The 17,495-nt window shown below is 47.5% G+C and overlaps 1 protein-coding gene across 3 annotated transcripts in view; it reads left to right on the plus strand.

Annotated features, from left to right (window-relative positions):
- The window catches only part of ADGRD1 (adhesion G protein-coupled receptor D1), a 1,058,506-nt gene that overhangs the window by 1,034,367 nt on the left and 6,644 nt on the right, over positions 1-17,495 (plus strand). For all 3 annotated transcript variants that reach the window (XM_063964650.1, XM_063964651.1, XM_063964652.1), the window contains 3 exons: positions 9,094-9,220; positions 10,868-10,909; positions 15,117-15,209. In XM_063964650.1, coding sequence (XP_063820720.1) covers positions 9,094-9,220; positions 10,868-10,909; positions 15,117-15,209 — 262 coding nt within the window. The remainder of the gene's footprint in view (positions 1-9,093; positions 9,221-10,867; positions 10,910-15,116; positions 15,210-17,495) is intronic.

Raw genomic sequence — 17,495 nt, forward strand, 5'->3', positions numbered from 1 at the left:
ACGAAAATATCCGCTGCACATCTCTATGTGCAACCTGGAAAAACCATGTTGCACTGCAGGGGAGGCAGATGTAAAATATGCAGAGAGAATTACAGTATGTGAGAGGGCTGTGTACAAACTCAAATTTAAATTGCAATGTACAAATAAAATGTATACAGGAAGAAAACAAGATTGCCATATAGTGGTGCACGTTATTACTCATAATAAAATTTAACTTTTAATTCATATTATTACAAAGAACATTGCGAAATATAGGATAAAATAAAGAAGTGAAAGAATAGAAAAAGTGTTTAAAATATGTGACTTCCCACACACAGGGCGTCCGCAAGCTATAGTTCTGTATGCCTATTATAGTATGTGTATATCCTTGTATTTTCTTGTGCTTATTAATAAATATTATTCAATTATCAGCAATTGTTTGTGTCTTGTTCTTTGTTCCCTTATTAGTACATATCCTAGGGTTCCACAGAGATTTGTATATTGATTCTTATTTCCAGTATAACCACTATAAGGTATATGTTACAAGGTATAACTATATTTGATCCCTATACTGAAGAATCATCACGAGGCTCCCTAAGAGACCAATTTTATCATAAAGATCCCCAAAACAATCAGTCTCAATAATTATATGACAGCAGATCTAGGTGACCACATTCACCTCGTATTATGTACATAATACGAGGTGAATGTGGTCACCCAGATCTGCTGTCATATAATTATTGAGACTGATTGTTTTGGGGATCTTTATGATAAAATTGGTCTCTTAGGGAGCCTCGTGATGATTCTTCAGTATAGGGATCAAATATAGTTATACCTTGTAACATATACCTTATAGTGGTTATACTGGAAATAAGAATCAATATACAAATCTCTGTGGAACCCTAGGATATGTACTAATAAGGGAACAAAGAACAAGACACAAACAATTGCTGATAATTGAATAATATTTATTAATAAGCACAAGAAAATACAAGGATATACACATACTATAATAGGCATACAGAACTATAGCTTGCGGACGCCCTGTGTGTGGGAAGTCACATATTTTAAACACTTTTTCTATTCTTTCACTTCTTTATTTTATCCTATATTTCGCAATGTTCTTTGTAATAAGCCGCTCATAACTTTATTGTGATTACATAAACCTTTACTTAAGCTAGCTTATCACTAAATAAAACCACACCACACACTGAAATAAAGACACGGACACAGTAGCTGGAGTTAAAGGTCAGACGATGTTTATTAATCGCTGACCAACTCTTTAAACTAATAATTGAGGCCGAATTAGAATTGAATATATATTAACTTTAGTTTGGAGGATGGCAAACAGAAAACCGCTGCCAAACACCAGCACCCGTCACCTAGATGACAAACCACCAAACCAAGGAGGGGAGTACACATACCCCGCCTCCTTCCCGCATAACCCGCATTGTGCTGGCCTTGCCCCTCTTTCTCTGGCAAACGTTCGGTTCCCGCAGGGGAACGTCTAAATGTCCAACCGCAAGAAAAGGACACACCTGCCGTCCATTTAAAGAGGGAGCCCCACAATGACCACTTATGCCTGTGTGACAGCTGGTTGGCAGCGATTTCCCGCCAATCTGGCTTTCAATAGCCCACAGCAAGAACAAAAAACGTAGACGCATTCTGGGAGGGCGGGCTGGCATAAACTGAAAGGCAAGAGGGAGTCTAGCAAGATGGCCACCCCCTATATACTAACCTAAGACCCTCCTCTTCATCCTGATGCACAACCCCTTAAACCAATAGGAAAAACCAACCGGGAAAACTGATCTGCCTAGCAACTGCTTAGTCATTTAACAACCAATCACAAAAAGTTGATCGCTTATATGGCCTCAGGCTTATGCAGCCTTCAGCTTATCTAAGCCGCTCATAACTTTATTGTGATTACATAAACCTTTACTTAAGCTAGCTTATCACTAAATAAAACCACACCACACACTGAAATAAAGACACGGACACAGTAGCTGGAGTTAAAGGTCAGACGATGTTTATTAATCGCTGACCAACTCTTTAAACTAATAATTGAGGCCGAATTAGAATTGAATTGAATATATATTAACTTTAGTTTGGAGGATGGCAAACAGAAAACCGCTGCCAAACACCAGCACCCGTCACCTAGATGACAAACCACCAAACCAAGGAGGGGAGTACACATACCCCGCCTCCTTCCCGCATAACCCGCATTGTGCTGGCCTTACCCCTCTTTCTCTGGCAAACGTTCGGTTCCCGCAGGGGAACGTCTAAATGTCCAACCGCAAGAAAAGGACACACCTGCCGTCCATTTAAAGAGGGAGCCCCACAATGACCACTTATGCCTGTGTGACAGCTGGTTGGCAGCGATTTCCCGCCACCAAGGTTTTCCAAACCGCCACCGCCATCCGCAAACAGAACCTTAACCAACCAGAAACTAACTAGCTCTAACGAAAAAGACCGAAAATATCTTCCAGAAAAAACTGCACTCCTTCCGGAGAAAGGTGAACCCCATCGTCTCTATAGAACTGCCTGTTCCGCAGCACCAGCAGAGGATGCTTAATTGCCACTCCGCCTATGGCCTTGACAAACAGAGACACCGTCGAGTTCACCTTTTTGCGTGCTTTCTCCAGCGCCGAGAAACGCACCGCACCACGCCAATGGAAACGGGGCACCATTTCCGACCAGACAATGCGTACCCCAGGCCAGTGACAACGTATCGCCACCACATCCGCCTTTATAGACAAAATCAAGTCTATGCCTTTAACTCGGCCCAGATCATTACCACCCAGATGAATGATAATACAACTGGGGCGACCCCAGCGGCGCTCCCTAGAAAAAAGGACGCGCAACAAATCACCCCATAACATGCCCCTAACACCTAACCATCTAAATTGCCGGGACCCAAAAATCTCAGTCGCCCTAGATGCCATGGGATGTTTCTCCGCCCAAAAAACATATGAATGACCAACCATCCATATGTGGTCTCCAAAATTGCTGGCAGCTGTAAAAGAAAATATCCTAATGTCAGATTATGCACATAATCTGTAACTTAAACACAACATAACCAATAAAACCCAAGTGAAGGAGAAAACTCAAAAAACCTCCCGTGGACCTTGGTAGAACAGCCAATTGCAATTAGGCCCCCTCGGAGGAAAAATTTTAAAAATTCGCTTCACACCCTCGATTCCTGAACGGTAAGCGTTCAAAAACCGACGAGTAAACACGTTTTTGGGTTAGCGCAACAGGCGCACTTATAACTTATCTATACGGACATAGGACTTATAGGAGGCCGACTTCCAGCGACCCAACTCCCGAATAGCCGCTGGTGATGAACCAGCGGCCGCCGCATGGGTAGCCGCCCCAATCCGAAAGGAATGAGTACCGAAGTCCGCCTCCTGCAAGCCCAACGCCGTCAAACATTTCTTGAACACCGATGAGAACTGAAACTTTGTCAGAGGGTCCAACTGCGCGTGCACCAGCAACTGGTTGCCCCCCGGAGGTCTTAACCGCACATACTCTTGCGTCAACCGCAGCGGGCAAACGCCCATACCTCCCTGAGCCTCCAAGGACAACCAGCGACCCCGACCTGTTTGATCTGTCTTGGACCGCATAATCCTACAGAGCAACAGGCCCTCCTGCAAGCGCACATTCTCGTAGAGCAGACCCGATTCCCGGGACGCCTTGCTGCTCGCCACTAGCTCGCTCACCCGAAAAGCCCCGAAAAAGGCCAGGGCATACGCGCTACTAAACAATGCCACCTCAAATTCCGAGGACGCAATCCGAGGTAGCACACGCAGCAATTCCGCTAGCAGCTGCAACGTTATAGGCCTACGTGAATCCGCAGGCGCCGGGTGCAACCTAGCCCAACCTTTCAGCGCTCTGGAAAGGACAAACGACCCCGTGGGGTCCGTTGTCCCGTGGAGTCGCGAGTGAAAGGCGATGCCCGCAAGGGCAGTAGCCATGGCCGCTTTTGACCTACCGTTTTGGTAATGCTCCCAAACAAAGGTCAACAGGGCGTCGGCCGAGGACTCACCTGCTACCCCGTACCTACTCTGAAAGGCTGACCAATCCCGCCATGCAGCATCATACGCTCGTAGCGTAGAGGGAGCCAGTGCACACCTGGCCAACGCCGTTAAACCGCTTCGACCATCTGCCAGACAGAAGGTGGGCTCTGTAACCCCTCTGCCTCCGCTCCCGGAACCAACGTCCTGAATTTGTCAAACTGGAACCGGGACAATGCATCCGCAATTCCATTGTCAACTCCAGGTACGTGGCGAGCCCTAAAATTAATATTGCGCTGCAAACAAACCAACACTAAATGCCTTAGCAATCGCAGCGCCTGCGGAGATGAGGAACGCTGGTTATTAATCGCATGCACTACCCCTAAGTTGTCGCAAAGAAACAAAATGTCCCTATTTGCGAACCGTCCGGCCCATAACTCAAGCGCCACTAAGATCGGGAACAATTCCAGCAGAAGCAGGTTCTTGGTAAACCCACGCGTTACCCAAGATGCCGGCCAGGCCGCAGCGCACCATGAGCCAGCGAAGAACGCGCCGAAACCTCGACTGCCTGAAGCATCCGTGAACAACTGCAGCTGCTTACTGGAACAACAAGGAGCGGGCCACAACACTTCCCTGTTGAAGGACACCAGGAACGAGACCCAAATCCGCAAATCATCCTTGATCTCGCGGGAAAGGTACACGGAGTGATTCTGTCGAACCGTCCCCGCGGTGGCCCGCTCAAGTTTGCGACAGAAAATCCTACCCATGGGGATAATCCGACACGCAAAATTGAGAGAACCAAGCAAGGACTGCACCTGTTTAAGCCGAACCCTGCGTTTTCCTAAACAGTCTGTAATCAAACCCAATAGTTTCCGCACCTTATCCTCGGGCAAGCGACAGCACCCCCCTACCGTGTCAATCTCGATACCTAAATAGCTAAGACAAGTGCAAGGACCCTCGCACTTATCCTGCGCAACCGGTACCCCTAAAGCGCAGAATAACGACCTGGCCACCGAGAGAATGTCCCCACAGACCGAACTGTCTCCGGGGCCTACAAAAAGAAAGTCATCCAGGTAGTGAGCCACCCCCATCTGCCCGGAGGCGGTCTGGACGCACCAGTGCAAAAACGTGCTAAAGCACTCAAAGTAGGCGCAGGAGACAGAGCAACCCATGGGGAGACACCGATCGACGTAGAATTCGCCCCCTATTTTGAAACCCAGAAACCGCAGGGAATCTGGGTGTAGCGGGAGTAGCCGAAAGGCCGACTCCACGTCCAATTTTGCCAACAGACTCCCCGGACCACAATCCCGCACTAATCGCAGCGCGTCGTCAAACGACTGATATCGAACTCTGCATTGGGCTTCCGGGATAGCGTCGTTGACCGACAGCCCCGGCGGGTGCGACAAGTGCTGTATCAAACGAAACTTACCTATGGCCTTCTTGGGCACTACCCCTACTGGGGAAATGCACAAGGAGGGCAACGGGGAAAGGGCGTAGGGCCCAGCCATGCGCCCCAGCCCAATCTCCCCGTCAACCTTCCGCCGGACTTCCTGCGGGAATTCCCGAGCCGATCTCAAATTCTGGCGTGCAACCACATACACCGAATCCGGGATTGGCAAACGAAAATCGTGCTGAAAGCCCTGCAAGAGAAACGATGCCGCCGACTCATCGGGGTACAAGGTAAGCCAGCGCTGCAACTCGGGAACTATAATCGGGGAGAAGGCCTTACTTGCCAATTCCACCGGCCTCGGTGGAAGCGGCAGGCTTACCGCCTGTCGCCGCGGTGCATTCCTTGGCCGGGTGACTGGCTCCGCACAACCTGCATGAGTGGCGAAAACGACAGCCCGTTCCTTTGCCGCATTTGCCGTCGTTGTAGGCAAAGCACTTGCCTTTTCCCGTCAATCGAGAAGCCACCGCCCCGGCCGCCCCGGGCTTCTTGCCCGTGACGTCCGGGGTGGGTTTGACCTGCTGCGTGACCTCCAACCACACCTCAACATCCTTAAAACCCGCGGGCAGGATGGGGTTGCCATCCTGATTGCGACGAAACTTCTCGTCGTAATCCCGCCACGCGGAACCCTTGGATTTTAAGTACATATCGTGTACTAAAAACAAATATTTCACCAAGTTGGCATACTCCGCGGGACGCGATTCCGTGTAGCAAGCCATGAACACCAAAAACCCACGCAGCCACTGGTGAAAATTGCGAAACGCATTTTCCCCAATACCACCCGGTTTCTTGGCCGCGTCAAAACCCTGCCGCATTTCCTCTGTAAGGGTGAATATGTCTACATACTTCCCCTTACGTATTTTTTCCCGCATGCGCTTACGAACCCCTCTTGTCACTGCCGTGTTGGCGCAATGTACCATCTCGCCGTAACGGGGAGGGTCGGAGGGGACCACCTGCGCAGGAGCGGCCACCTTGTGCGCCTCCTTGGCCATTCGCCGCGCGATGAGCCTAGCTAATTTACGCGGGCGCCGCGGAGAGCCGGATGATACGCTGCTAGAAGACGAGGAACTACAAGTTGAAACGTGTAAAGGAATATTTAGCTCACCGGAGTTTGAAGGACCCGGAACCGCGTCGTCCGCTGCACCCGCCTCCGCTGATGGCCGTACCTCCACGTTCGCAGTCGCGCTTGTCCGTGACCTTCGCCTCGTGACGGGCGTAGATCCTGAATTAGACGGAACCTGCAAGGGAGAAAAAGAGGGGACAACCGGCACCGGGGGAACCAGAACATCATTAACACTTGTCCGCAAATGCGGAGGCGGAGAGCCCGTCCCCCCGTTCCGTGGCGGATGGCCGCCCGGCAGCTGCAGGGAGGGGGCCCCCGCCGAGGTGTACCCGATCGACTGCGTAAAGGCTGACCCGCTCACTGCACCGAAACTCGCGGGGTAAGACGGCCGCCACGCCGTATGCGGCGGGCAGCTGCCCGCCCCCGCCCATCCGTATGACGCCGGAAGGAACTGAGGGGGCGCCGCGAGAGGGGGCCAACTCTGTGCCACCTGATACCCACCGCCCGGTGCCTGCCCTGACTGCAGGCCCGCAAAGGCCGGCAAGGGCACCGCGACTCGGGGGCCACCGACCGACCACGTGGACTGCACGCCGGCGCCCGCGCTGGCCCCGTGCGGGGAAAACTGTGTGCCGGACACCGTCATGAAGCCCATGGAAGGCATGCTGGCGGCTAAGGGGAATGCTGGAGCCGGAGGCCACGCAAAACCCCCGGGGAAGGACTGGCTCCCCGCGAAGCCTTGCTGCGCTGCTACCGAAAGCGCCCCGCCGGGCGTCATATAAGCCGCCGAGACGGATGTCTGTGTGGACCCAAACTGAAAAGGACCGGGAAGGGCGTGGAGAGGGGTTTGAAAACCGACGAGCGGGGGCGCCGTAAATGGCGTCGGGGCGTCTGACACCCAGGAGGAGCCCGAGCAGGCCACCGAGGCCGGGGGAAAACCCTGCCATGTGACTGCCGCCGGGGCGGGTGTGGCGGCCGCCGCTGCCACGTCCCCCGCCCCGGCGACACTAGGCCCAAACGGCCCAATATTATTTAAATTGAGGTGCGGTGTGCTAAACCCCCCGCTGGAGGGGGGTAGTATGGGGCCCTGTATTGTCCCGGGGACAGCGGGAGCCGCTACCCGCTGCCCTGGGCTCATATCCCCCAGCTGCATATTGACCCCCCCCTCGCCCCCCGCAGCTCTGCCGCGGCCGTCCGGCACAGCTTGTGCCCCCAGGACGCCGCCGAGAGCCGACCGCGGGGATGGAGGAGGAGGGCCGGAGGCACTTATGGAAGGAGGGAGGGAAGTCGTTTCGCCCGCGGGAGGCGCCGGGGAGCGCGGCCCAGCCGGACCGCGCGCACCCGCGCCACGTGCAGAGCGGCCGCCGGCCGCCGGAGGGGAAGTGCTGCAGACGCCCGAGGCAGGAGGGAGAGGAGAGGCCCGTCCCGCTGCGAGCGCCGGGACGCGCGGCCCGGCCGAGCCGCGCGCATCGGCACCACGTGACGAGCGGCCGCTGGCTGCCCGTCTCCGTGCGGCAGGGGAGCGGGCTGTAACTGCCCGTCCCCGCCGCCTGTCTGAAACAGGGGGAAGTCCTCTCTGTGGCGCAACGCTCGGGGAGCGGGAGCGGAAGGCGCTCCCCGCATCCACGAGGCGCCGGGGGGGGGGGAGCTGCACGTTTTGGACGAGGCATGGCAGAGGGGGGAGAATCTGCAAAAGTAGACAATGACACGCAGAGAGGGGGCACAGCACTGTATAATGCCCTAGAGAAGGCAAATGAAATTCAAAAGAAAAAAAAAAAAAAAAAACAATTTACAGGCAGTGAAAATAAGCAATAGTACTTATCCTTCCTGGGGCATTAACTGAAAGGCAAGAGGGAGTCTAGCAAGATGGCCACCCCCTATATACTAACCTAAGACCCTCCTCTTCATCCTGATGCACAACCCCTTAAACCAATAGGAAAAACCAACCGGGAAAACTGATCTGCCTAGCAACTGCTTAGTCATTTAACAACCAATCACAAAAAGTTGATCGCTTATATGGCCTCAGGCTTATGCAGCCTTCAGCTTATCTAATATGAATTAAAAGTTAAATTTTATTATGAGTAATAACGTGCACCACTATATGGCAATCTTGTTTTCTTCCTGTATACATATTATCTTACCTTGCCTGTGGTAGCACCCCCCAATAAAGACTATTTATATGAATAAAACAGAAAATACCTAAGGGGGTTATTTCAAAATAACAGAAGACTTGTGCGACCTTCCTCCTCTTCATTTAAATGTACAAATAAAGCTGCCCTGAATTTGTGGACTACATGTAAACACACTCAGTATTTACCCTGCATGCAAAAATAAATATGTATTTGCACCCCTTACATTGCAGCATCAGGGACACAGTTATTTGCTCTTTTTTGCTTGATTCCCAACACAGAATCATGCCATTTGTCACATTATTTATATAATAATATTCAAATATGACAAATACTGTGCACCTTAATATGTAATTGTCACCCAATGACATGAGGTGCCAGAACCGTTCCTCATATTTGCCAAAAAATGTAAGTGAAATAAATTATACTATTAATAATGTGTTTATTAACTGCTTTTTCTTTCAGATTGACAGCTAAGGCGGTTGCTGTACTTCTGCCAATCCTCGGGAGCTCCTGGATCTTTGGGGTTCTTGCCGTCAATGAGCAATCATTAGTGTTTCAGTATATGTTCGCAATCTTCAATTCTTTGCAGGTAAGTTTACACTAATGGCACCGCTGCCGTGTCTTTGTGTGTACTGTGGTGACGGTGCTAAAATATACAAAAGCCGTTTGAGGTATCTTGTGTAAAAAGACACCCACTGCAGGCTTCTCTGATCTGCTGCTGCATCCGAAGATGCATCATCAGTTCTACTGCATCCCGCAAAGCTACACTTTCAGAGACGGTGAAACTGTGTATGCAGCCACTGACTTCGGCATGCCCAGACCACGGGGCCAACACCCCTCCGTTTTCTGTAATGCTCCCTTTCCCCAACCCCAAAAGGCTGCAGACTGTCACTCACCCGAAGTCTGCAGCTGCCCTGCATCAGAGTCGCAGGACCAGATCTGCACATGCTCAGTGTGGCTCCTGCATCTGTGCAGATCCAATAAAATCTGAAACATCGAATTAGCAACCACCTCTGAATCAGTCCCTATGCTAGGACAAGGCTATCTTAATAACTTGCACTATGGGGGTCATTCCGAGTTGATCGCTCGCGGCAGATTTTCGCAGCGCAGCGATCAGGTAAAAAAACCTGCAAAACTGCGCATGCACACTTGCGTCGTACGTGTACAAAGAGCATCGTTGCTCTAGCGAAAAATCCATTCGCAAAGCCGAGCCCAAGGAGATTGACAGAAAAAGGGTGTTTATGAGTGTCAACTGACCATTTTCTGGGAGTGGTAGGGAAAACGCAGGCGTGTCCGGGCGTTTGCAGGGCGGGTGTCTGACGTCAATTCCTGCACCAAAAAAACTGAAGTGATCGCAAGCGCTGAGTAAGTCCAGAGCTACTCAGAAACTGCACAGAATGTTTTTGCTGAGCTCAGCTGCACAGGCGTTCGCACTCTTGCAAAGCGAAAATACACTCCCCCGTGGGCGGCACCAAATGCGTTTGCACAGCTGCTAAAAACTGCTAGCGAGCGATCAACTCGAAATGATCCCCTATGTGAGGGAGTTTAACAATAAGAGCCTTATTCAGATTTGTTAGCAAACCAAAATGCACACTAATAGGCAAAACCATGCTGCACTGCAGGTGAGACAGATGTAACATGTGCAGAGAGAGTTAGATTTGGGTGGGGTGTGTTCAAACTGAAATCAAAATTTTAGTGTAAACATAAAGCAGTCAGTATTTACCCTGCACAGAAACAATATAACCCACCTAAATCTAACTTTCTCTGTACGTTACATCTGCCCCCCCTGCAGTGCACATAGGGGGTAATTCTGAGTTGATCGCAGCAGCAAATTTGTTAGCAATTGGGTAAAACCATGTGCACTGCAGGTGTTGCAGATATAACATGTGCAGAGAGAGTTAGATTTGGGTGGGTTATTTTGTTTCTGTGCAGGGTAAATACTGGCTGCTTTATTTTTACACTGCAATTTAGATTTCAGTTTGAATACACCCCACCCAAATCTAACTCTCTCTGCACATATTATATCTGCCCCTCCTGCAGTGCACATGGGTTTGCCCAACTGCTAACAAAATTGCTGCTGCGATCAACTCAGAATTAGGCCCATAGTTTTGTCCATTAGTGTGCGTTTTTGGTTTGCTAACAAACCTGAATATCCCCCTAAGTCTGTATTATCCAATATTTTAAATAAATCACATAATGCCTCCTGTTTTGAAAATGTGCCATCCTCTTGTTTTAGGGATTTTTCATCTTCCTCTTCCATTGTCTTCTTAATTCTGAGGTAAGCTATGTTTACAAGATACAGTATGTACTAGTTGCATAAATCATATTAATCACAAAATGTGAGATGCATTTTTTGCCCTTGCCATGTGCAAAAGAATTAATCGAGAATCTAAACCTTTAATATTTCCATTGTCACATTAATTTATAAAATCCTCATTACTCGTAGAACTTAGTTGTCATAAATTGCAATGGGGATTTCTATTTCCATTTTATGGCACTGGAACACTTTCACACCTCAGTTATTTTGCGGAGATTGACCATGTAGGTGGAAAAACTAAAAACTATCCCCTAGCCGCCTTACAAAAAGTTAGCATACCATTACGATTTGTAAGTGTCAGCTACAAATGTGGAAATGTCATTGCTTTTACATACATGTTTTTTTTTTTTTAACATTTCTACACGCTGCTTTTCTTTCTTTACTGCAAATTTATGGCACTTACATAAATATTCAATTTATTATAATGGCTTGATAATGCATCAGTAGAGATCTCCAGGGAGATGGTAAGAGTTCAGCCTTGGATTGATGCCGATGTCCGTTTTTTTCTTTTTAATTTTCTAAGTACAGTATTATCCCAGCTGTTTTCTTTAAGTGTAGATATATTTGATGTGGTTAGATAAAACGCTTCTCTCCTTTTCTCTCCTTTTAACAGTGTTCAATACTTGCTTCCCCAGATTATTTGGGTTTCTGCTGGTTATTTCTGTATTTTAAAGCACCATGCCTAAAATCTACAAAAGACACATTTAAGAATTACTTATGTCAATCCCCAGCTGCCTGACCTCTTCTCATTACCATGTGTGGCAGCACTACTCACGGTGACTGTCTGAAGAACTGCTCATCATCAGTTATAACAATATTGAAATTATAAAGCAGACCTTTTGGGCACAAATAATGATATATTGCAGAAATGCCTACCAATATAAAGCAACACCTACACAAACTTACACATCTGTCATCACGCCTACACAATCACAAATAGCACATGTACATTACATTACAACTATGTATCTTAGCTGCATCCCTCCACCCACTCAGCTTTCCCATCGTGTCCATCTGTTCTCATCTGCTATCTTTCCAGCTGATCTGTCCCTTTGTTCTGTGCTATCCGGTTCTGTCCTGCTGCTTTCCTCAGGTACTGTAAGTACAGGTTGAGTATCCCATATCCAAATATTCCGAAATACGGAATATTCTGAAATACGGACTTTTTTGAGTGAGAGTGAGATAGTGAAACCTTTGTTTTTTGATGGCTCAATGTACACAAACTTTGTTTAATACACAAAGTTATTAAAAATATTGTATTAAATGACCTTCAGGCTGTGTGTATAAGGTGTATATGAAACATTAATGAATTGTGTGAATGTACACACGCTTTGTTTAATGCACAAAGTTATAAAAAATATTGTCTAAAATGACCTTCAGGCTGTGTGTATAAGGTGTATATGTACCATAAAAGCATTCTGTGCTTATATTTAGGTCCCATCACCATGATATCTCCTTATGGTATGCAATTATTCCAAAATACGGAAAAATCCGATATCCAAAATACCTCTGGTCCCAAGCATTTTGGATAAGGGATACTCAACCTGTACCACTAGCCTTCTTACAGTGTTCTCTCTGTGCCCATCTCTGTTCTGCTTCTCTCATAGCGGTCCATTTACTCAGCCTTGGATGGATATAAAGTCGATGGAGATAAAGTACCAGCTAATCAGTTCCTGCCACAGGCTGTGTTTGAAAAATGACAGTTAGGAGCTGATTGGCTGGTACTTTATCTCCGTCCACTTTACCTCCATCCAAGGTTTAGCAAATAGACCACTTACTTTCTTAGCGCTCGCCTCACTACTGCTATCAGTTCTTGCCTACTACATGAGTATGATGAGGCTAGGTAGCAGTGCCATTTGGCGCAAGATAACCCTACTGAAGGTTTGCTAGGAGGTCTAATAGAACCTGATCCTCTACTCACTTCTGATGTGTTTATTTACTTCTGGTCCTCTCTAAGTAGTGTTACAGCCTTGGCTGGGCTGTTAAATAATCCTCTGTCTCTGTGTGGAGTGCATTACCTGGGCCTATGCCCTCAAAAATACATTCCAAATGACTGGCCCTTAGCTACAGAGCACTCAACACCACCACCTCTTCTTAGAGCTTAAATCTCATGTGGAAGTACTCTCCTTTTTACCTGCTTAGATGTAACTCTGACTTTTACCTCCCCTCATCTCTGTTAATTACTGTACTTCTCACTCCAACTTATGGGTTGGATGCATAAAATGCAATGCATCCTGACACTGATCACAAGTATAGCAGCATTTAGAGACTCCATATGCTGGTTCAATTGCGCTAAAATTGCAAGGCCATCTCTTCCGGTAAGAGCTGTCCTTTGTAATATAATAGAGGGATAGTGCTGCGCTCAGTCCTGATTAATGTAGGAAAATGTGTTGTTATGTGGACCTCTCTACACATGCATATAACGAATAATCGTTTCTTGTAGTCGTAAAGTAATAAATAACTATAAACCGTATGTCTAAATGATAAGGTAGTACTGTATAGATGTTAAAATATACTTATTTATTGGTTATAAATAGCTTTTATGTGCCAGATGGTGTAGCAGCATATAGTTTTTCTCAGTCGCTTGTAGCTTAATGAGGGATGCGGCGTCCCGCCCCTCTGTTTGTATATGTCCTTTTTACAGTGCACTTATAGTGGCTTAAACTTGAACAAAACACTGATCGTGTTTGGTGGTGATAGATAGTGTCCTTTCTTTCCTTTCTTCACGGTGTCTAGAGCATTCAGCTTTTGGCATAAGATTAGATAAGGAGGGCTCTGGACAGGTCCTTGTCCCGGACCATAGGAACCCGCGGTGCGTCCTGGTGCAGACGCCCTCGGGAACCCGTGAGCCGGAGTGTCGGTCCCGTCTTGGGTTGCGGGGAAATCCCAGATAGTGCTCTGCAGAGCTAACCTATCGGATGTCCCCCCACCGCTCACAGAGCCTCACCTCTTACCTTCTCCCGCTGTCCGCCGCGCTCTGTCACCGGCTTATCCTTCACTCGTCTTCTGTTGCCAGGTGATCTCCTCTGCTTCCGGGTTTCCCCGATCACGTGATCGGGACTTGTCTGTGCTGCGGACGCTCGCTCTGGTCCTTTTGTTAAGTCGGGGGAATTCCAGTGTGTGGATAATCGTGGCTCCAACGCGTTTCAGCCTCTAAGGGGCCTTCCTCTGGGAGAAATGGATGTCATTGTAATATAAGGACTTCCATTTTGGGACTTGGCTGTTGGCCAGCACATGCAGAGTTGCGGGGAACACTGGGAGGAATCATGTTGGATCCCTCTCAGGAAACTATGCGGAAAGAAGCCCATAGGTTTCTATTAGGCAACATCATCCCTTGATGGTCCAAGCTCAGGAAAGTTTTGCTTTCCTGATTTTGGTGCATATGGGGAATACTGTCAAACCTCTAAAAACTAAATTTTCAGAGATTTGACTGTATTTTTGCCCTATAACTTTTCTCATGTAACTACCAATTTATGGAATTCCCTAACTTGCCTAATCAGACTACCCTAAAGCATGTAATTTAAATGCTCTCTGAAAACCTATCTCTCCACTAGGGCTTACCCTACTCCTACCTATATAACTCACACTATTCTGTCCCATGCTACATTATGAGCTATACCTGATCCTGAGGCAATTTTATTCTAAAGGCCAGTACTCACGGCCCGATGCGGGAGAGATGTGTGCTGAGCGAACCACTCAGCACACATCTCTCACGGCGCTCAGCACAGCGCGGTCTGTGCTGAGCGTGCAGGGGGAGACGGGGGGGCGCTCATTTCACCCAGCGGATGCAGGCCAATCTAGCACCAGCGATAGCGATGCGTGGGGCTACGCATCGCTATCGCTGTTAGGGCTACACACGGAGCGATCTTGCTGAAAATCTAAGCAATGTAGTCAGATTGCTTAGATTATCGCTCCGTGTGTACCCCCCTTAAGTTATCTCATCAATAGAGCCATTGCTATCATTTGTTCTCAAGCATGTACTTGTTTTAACTGCTTTCTTTGTTCCTATTTTATATATGGTGTGTGTTCCCCTTTGTCCAGCAATGCAGAGCAAGGTGTCACCTTTTCAATCAGTGATAATATTAATAACATTATATTTCAAATCTCAGCATTGAATGCATGAAACATTAGTGATTTACCACTGGGTGCTATGCTATTTATTTTCAAGGTGAGAGCTGCTTTCAAGCACAAAACAAAGGTGTGGTCCCTTACAAGTAGCTCCATTCGCAACATCAATGTGAAACCTTTCAACTCCGATGTAGTAAGTATAATTATTGCATTTCATGGACCCCAGTGGTGGAATAAATGCTATCTCATGATGTGGGTCAGACATCTATCTAATAAAATTCTATAATATTGTCTGCATGTAGTTGTTAACTTTAACTAGGATTTTGAGTGCATACTTTTAAACATTTAGGCCGATATTCAATTAGCCCTGATAATTTTTCTTCCGTGAAAAACAATGGTCATTTTCGGAATATTCAATTACAGTCTTTTTTTTTAAGGAGAAAAATGTCCCGTTTTCATGCAATAACACATGGGATCTGGGATAAATATCTGAGGAATGCTTAGCCTGAGGTCCCCTGAAGCATCGGTGCTAATTGAATAGCCCCCAGCAAATCAGTTAGCTGTGATAAATTACCACAGCTAATTGAATACCTCCATTATTATGTTGCTCAATATCACCTGTCAAGGGGTAAGATATTTTAAGCAGCAAGTGAACTGTTCATTTTTGATGTGATGGATGTAGAAAAAATGGGCAAGCTTAAGGGCTAAAACACACTACACGGTTGTTGCCGGCCGGGAAAAAGCCGGACGGCTTTTTCCCGTGCCGGCATTGTAGTTAACAGTGTGAGGGGTAGGGTCCCTTCACACTGCACGGCCCCGGCCCGGCTGCCGGGTTGCAGCCGGGTCTCACCACTGGAAGGTCCGGCGGCCGGGCGGCCGCCGGGCCGTCTTTGGAGCCAGTAAACCATGTGTGTGAAGGGGAGCTTTCACACACAACGGTTTTTTCTGAAGCCGTGTCTGATGCTGCGCATGCGCACAGCATCGCACACGGCTCAAAGCCGTCCTGTGTGAGCGACTCTGCCGGTTTCTCCCGGATGGCAAAAAGCCGGACAAAGTTTGTCCGGCTTTTTGCCATCCGGGAGAAACCGGCCAGTGTGTTACAGCCCTAAGAGTCTGAGCAACTTGGACAAGCAAGAAATTGTGATGACTAGACAACTGTGTTAGATCATCTCCAAAACAGCAAGTTTTCTGGGGTGTTCCTAGTATGCAGTGGTTAGTATCAAAAGTGGTCCAAGGAAGAAATAAAGTGAAAGCTCAGCAGGGATGTTTTGGAGAATCAGACTCCTTTCTCAAGCTAGCAGAAAGGAGTTGGATTCTCCAATACTTTGCTGCCGAGCCTTCACTTTATTCAAGGCGAGTTTCCTTTTCCAATGTAAATGAGAGGGGGGCACCTTTGTATTAATAGGCTAATGTTACTGATCAGGATCCCTCACACTAAAGCAATGTTAAATCTCCCCACTGACACATACTTTTAGGATCTGCTTCTCTGCTTGGAGCAGAACACCCACATACGGCAGGGACACATTTAGGGAGAATTTCTGGTTTTCTAGAATCCCCATCCGCCTTGGTCAATTATTTCTATAGATGTATCCTTTTACATTGTTGCCGCGATTCGTTCACATGGACACATGCATCACAGGAACGCTTTGCCCCAATAGGCTGCGTACGCTCACACCCGCGGTTTTCCTGTTCAGTGCATATGAATTGCGGGTTCAAGCGTATGCGCACCCCCGGAATCTCGTGAGTCACATATCGCAGCAAAGATATAACTGGACTGGATTGCTTGAGTGGAGAGGAGTTAGTAGAGGAGGTAGCTTCCACATCATTCAACATTCAGTGCTGAATAATAAGAGCATTTGTACAATAGCTACAAGCTACCTTTGTATTTTTACCAGTGTATATGACAGATAGAACCTCAGAAGTGTCCATAGAGCTGAGTTACAGTTATTTTGGCACGCTGAGAAATTAAGAAGCATTAAATGGAGGTCAGAGGGGGAGATGTACTGTATGAAGTAGTGATAAGAGTAGAGAAGTGGACGAGTGCGCATACCAACCTATCAGCTTTGAGGTACAGTAGCATTTATCAAGTACATTCTATAAAATTATAGGTGGCAGCTTATTGGTTGCCATGGGAAACTTCTCCACTGACACACTTCTCCACTCTTTTTTCTGCTACATACATATCACTCTGAGTGAGTGGATGATTATACGGTGGTACAAGCTTGGGAAGTTATAAATACCATCCCATTGAGAGAAAGAGAGAGAGAGAGAGAGACGGGTAAAAAAGATCCAATTTGGGGGATGCTCTCTGTGTCCATTTTATAGGTAGGTTTGCATAAAGTATAACTTAATTATAATTTCTTTAAAATATATGATTTATCAATAAAAACAAAACATGGACAAACAAAACACAAATAGTACAGTACAATCAGGAGTAAAAATGGGCAACTGCCCAATAAGAAAATCTTAACCAGGATGA

This window comes from Pseudophryne corroboree, chromosome 1, assembly GCF_028390025.1.
Source record: "Pseudophryne corroboree isolate aPseCor3 chromosome 1, aPseCor3.hap2, whole genome shotgun sequence".
NCBI lineage: Eukaryota > Metazoa > Chordata > Amphibia > Anura > Myobatrachidae > Pseudophryne > Pseudophryne corroboree.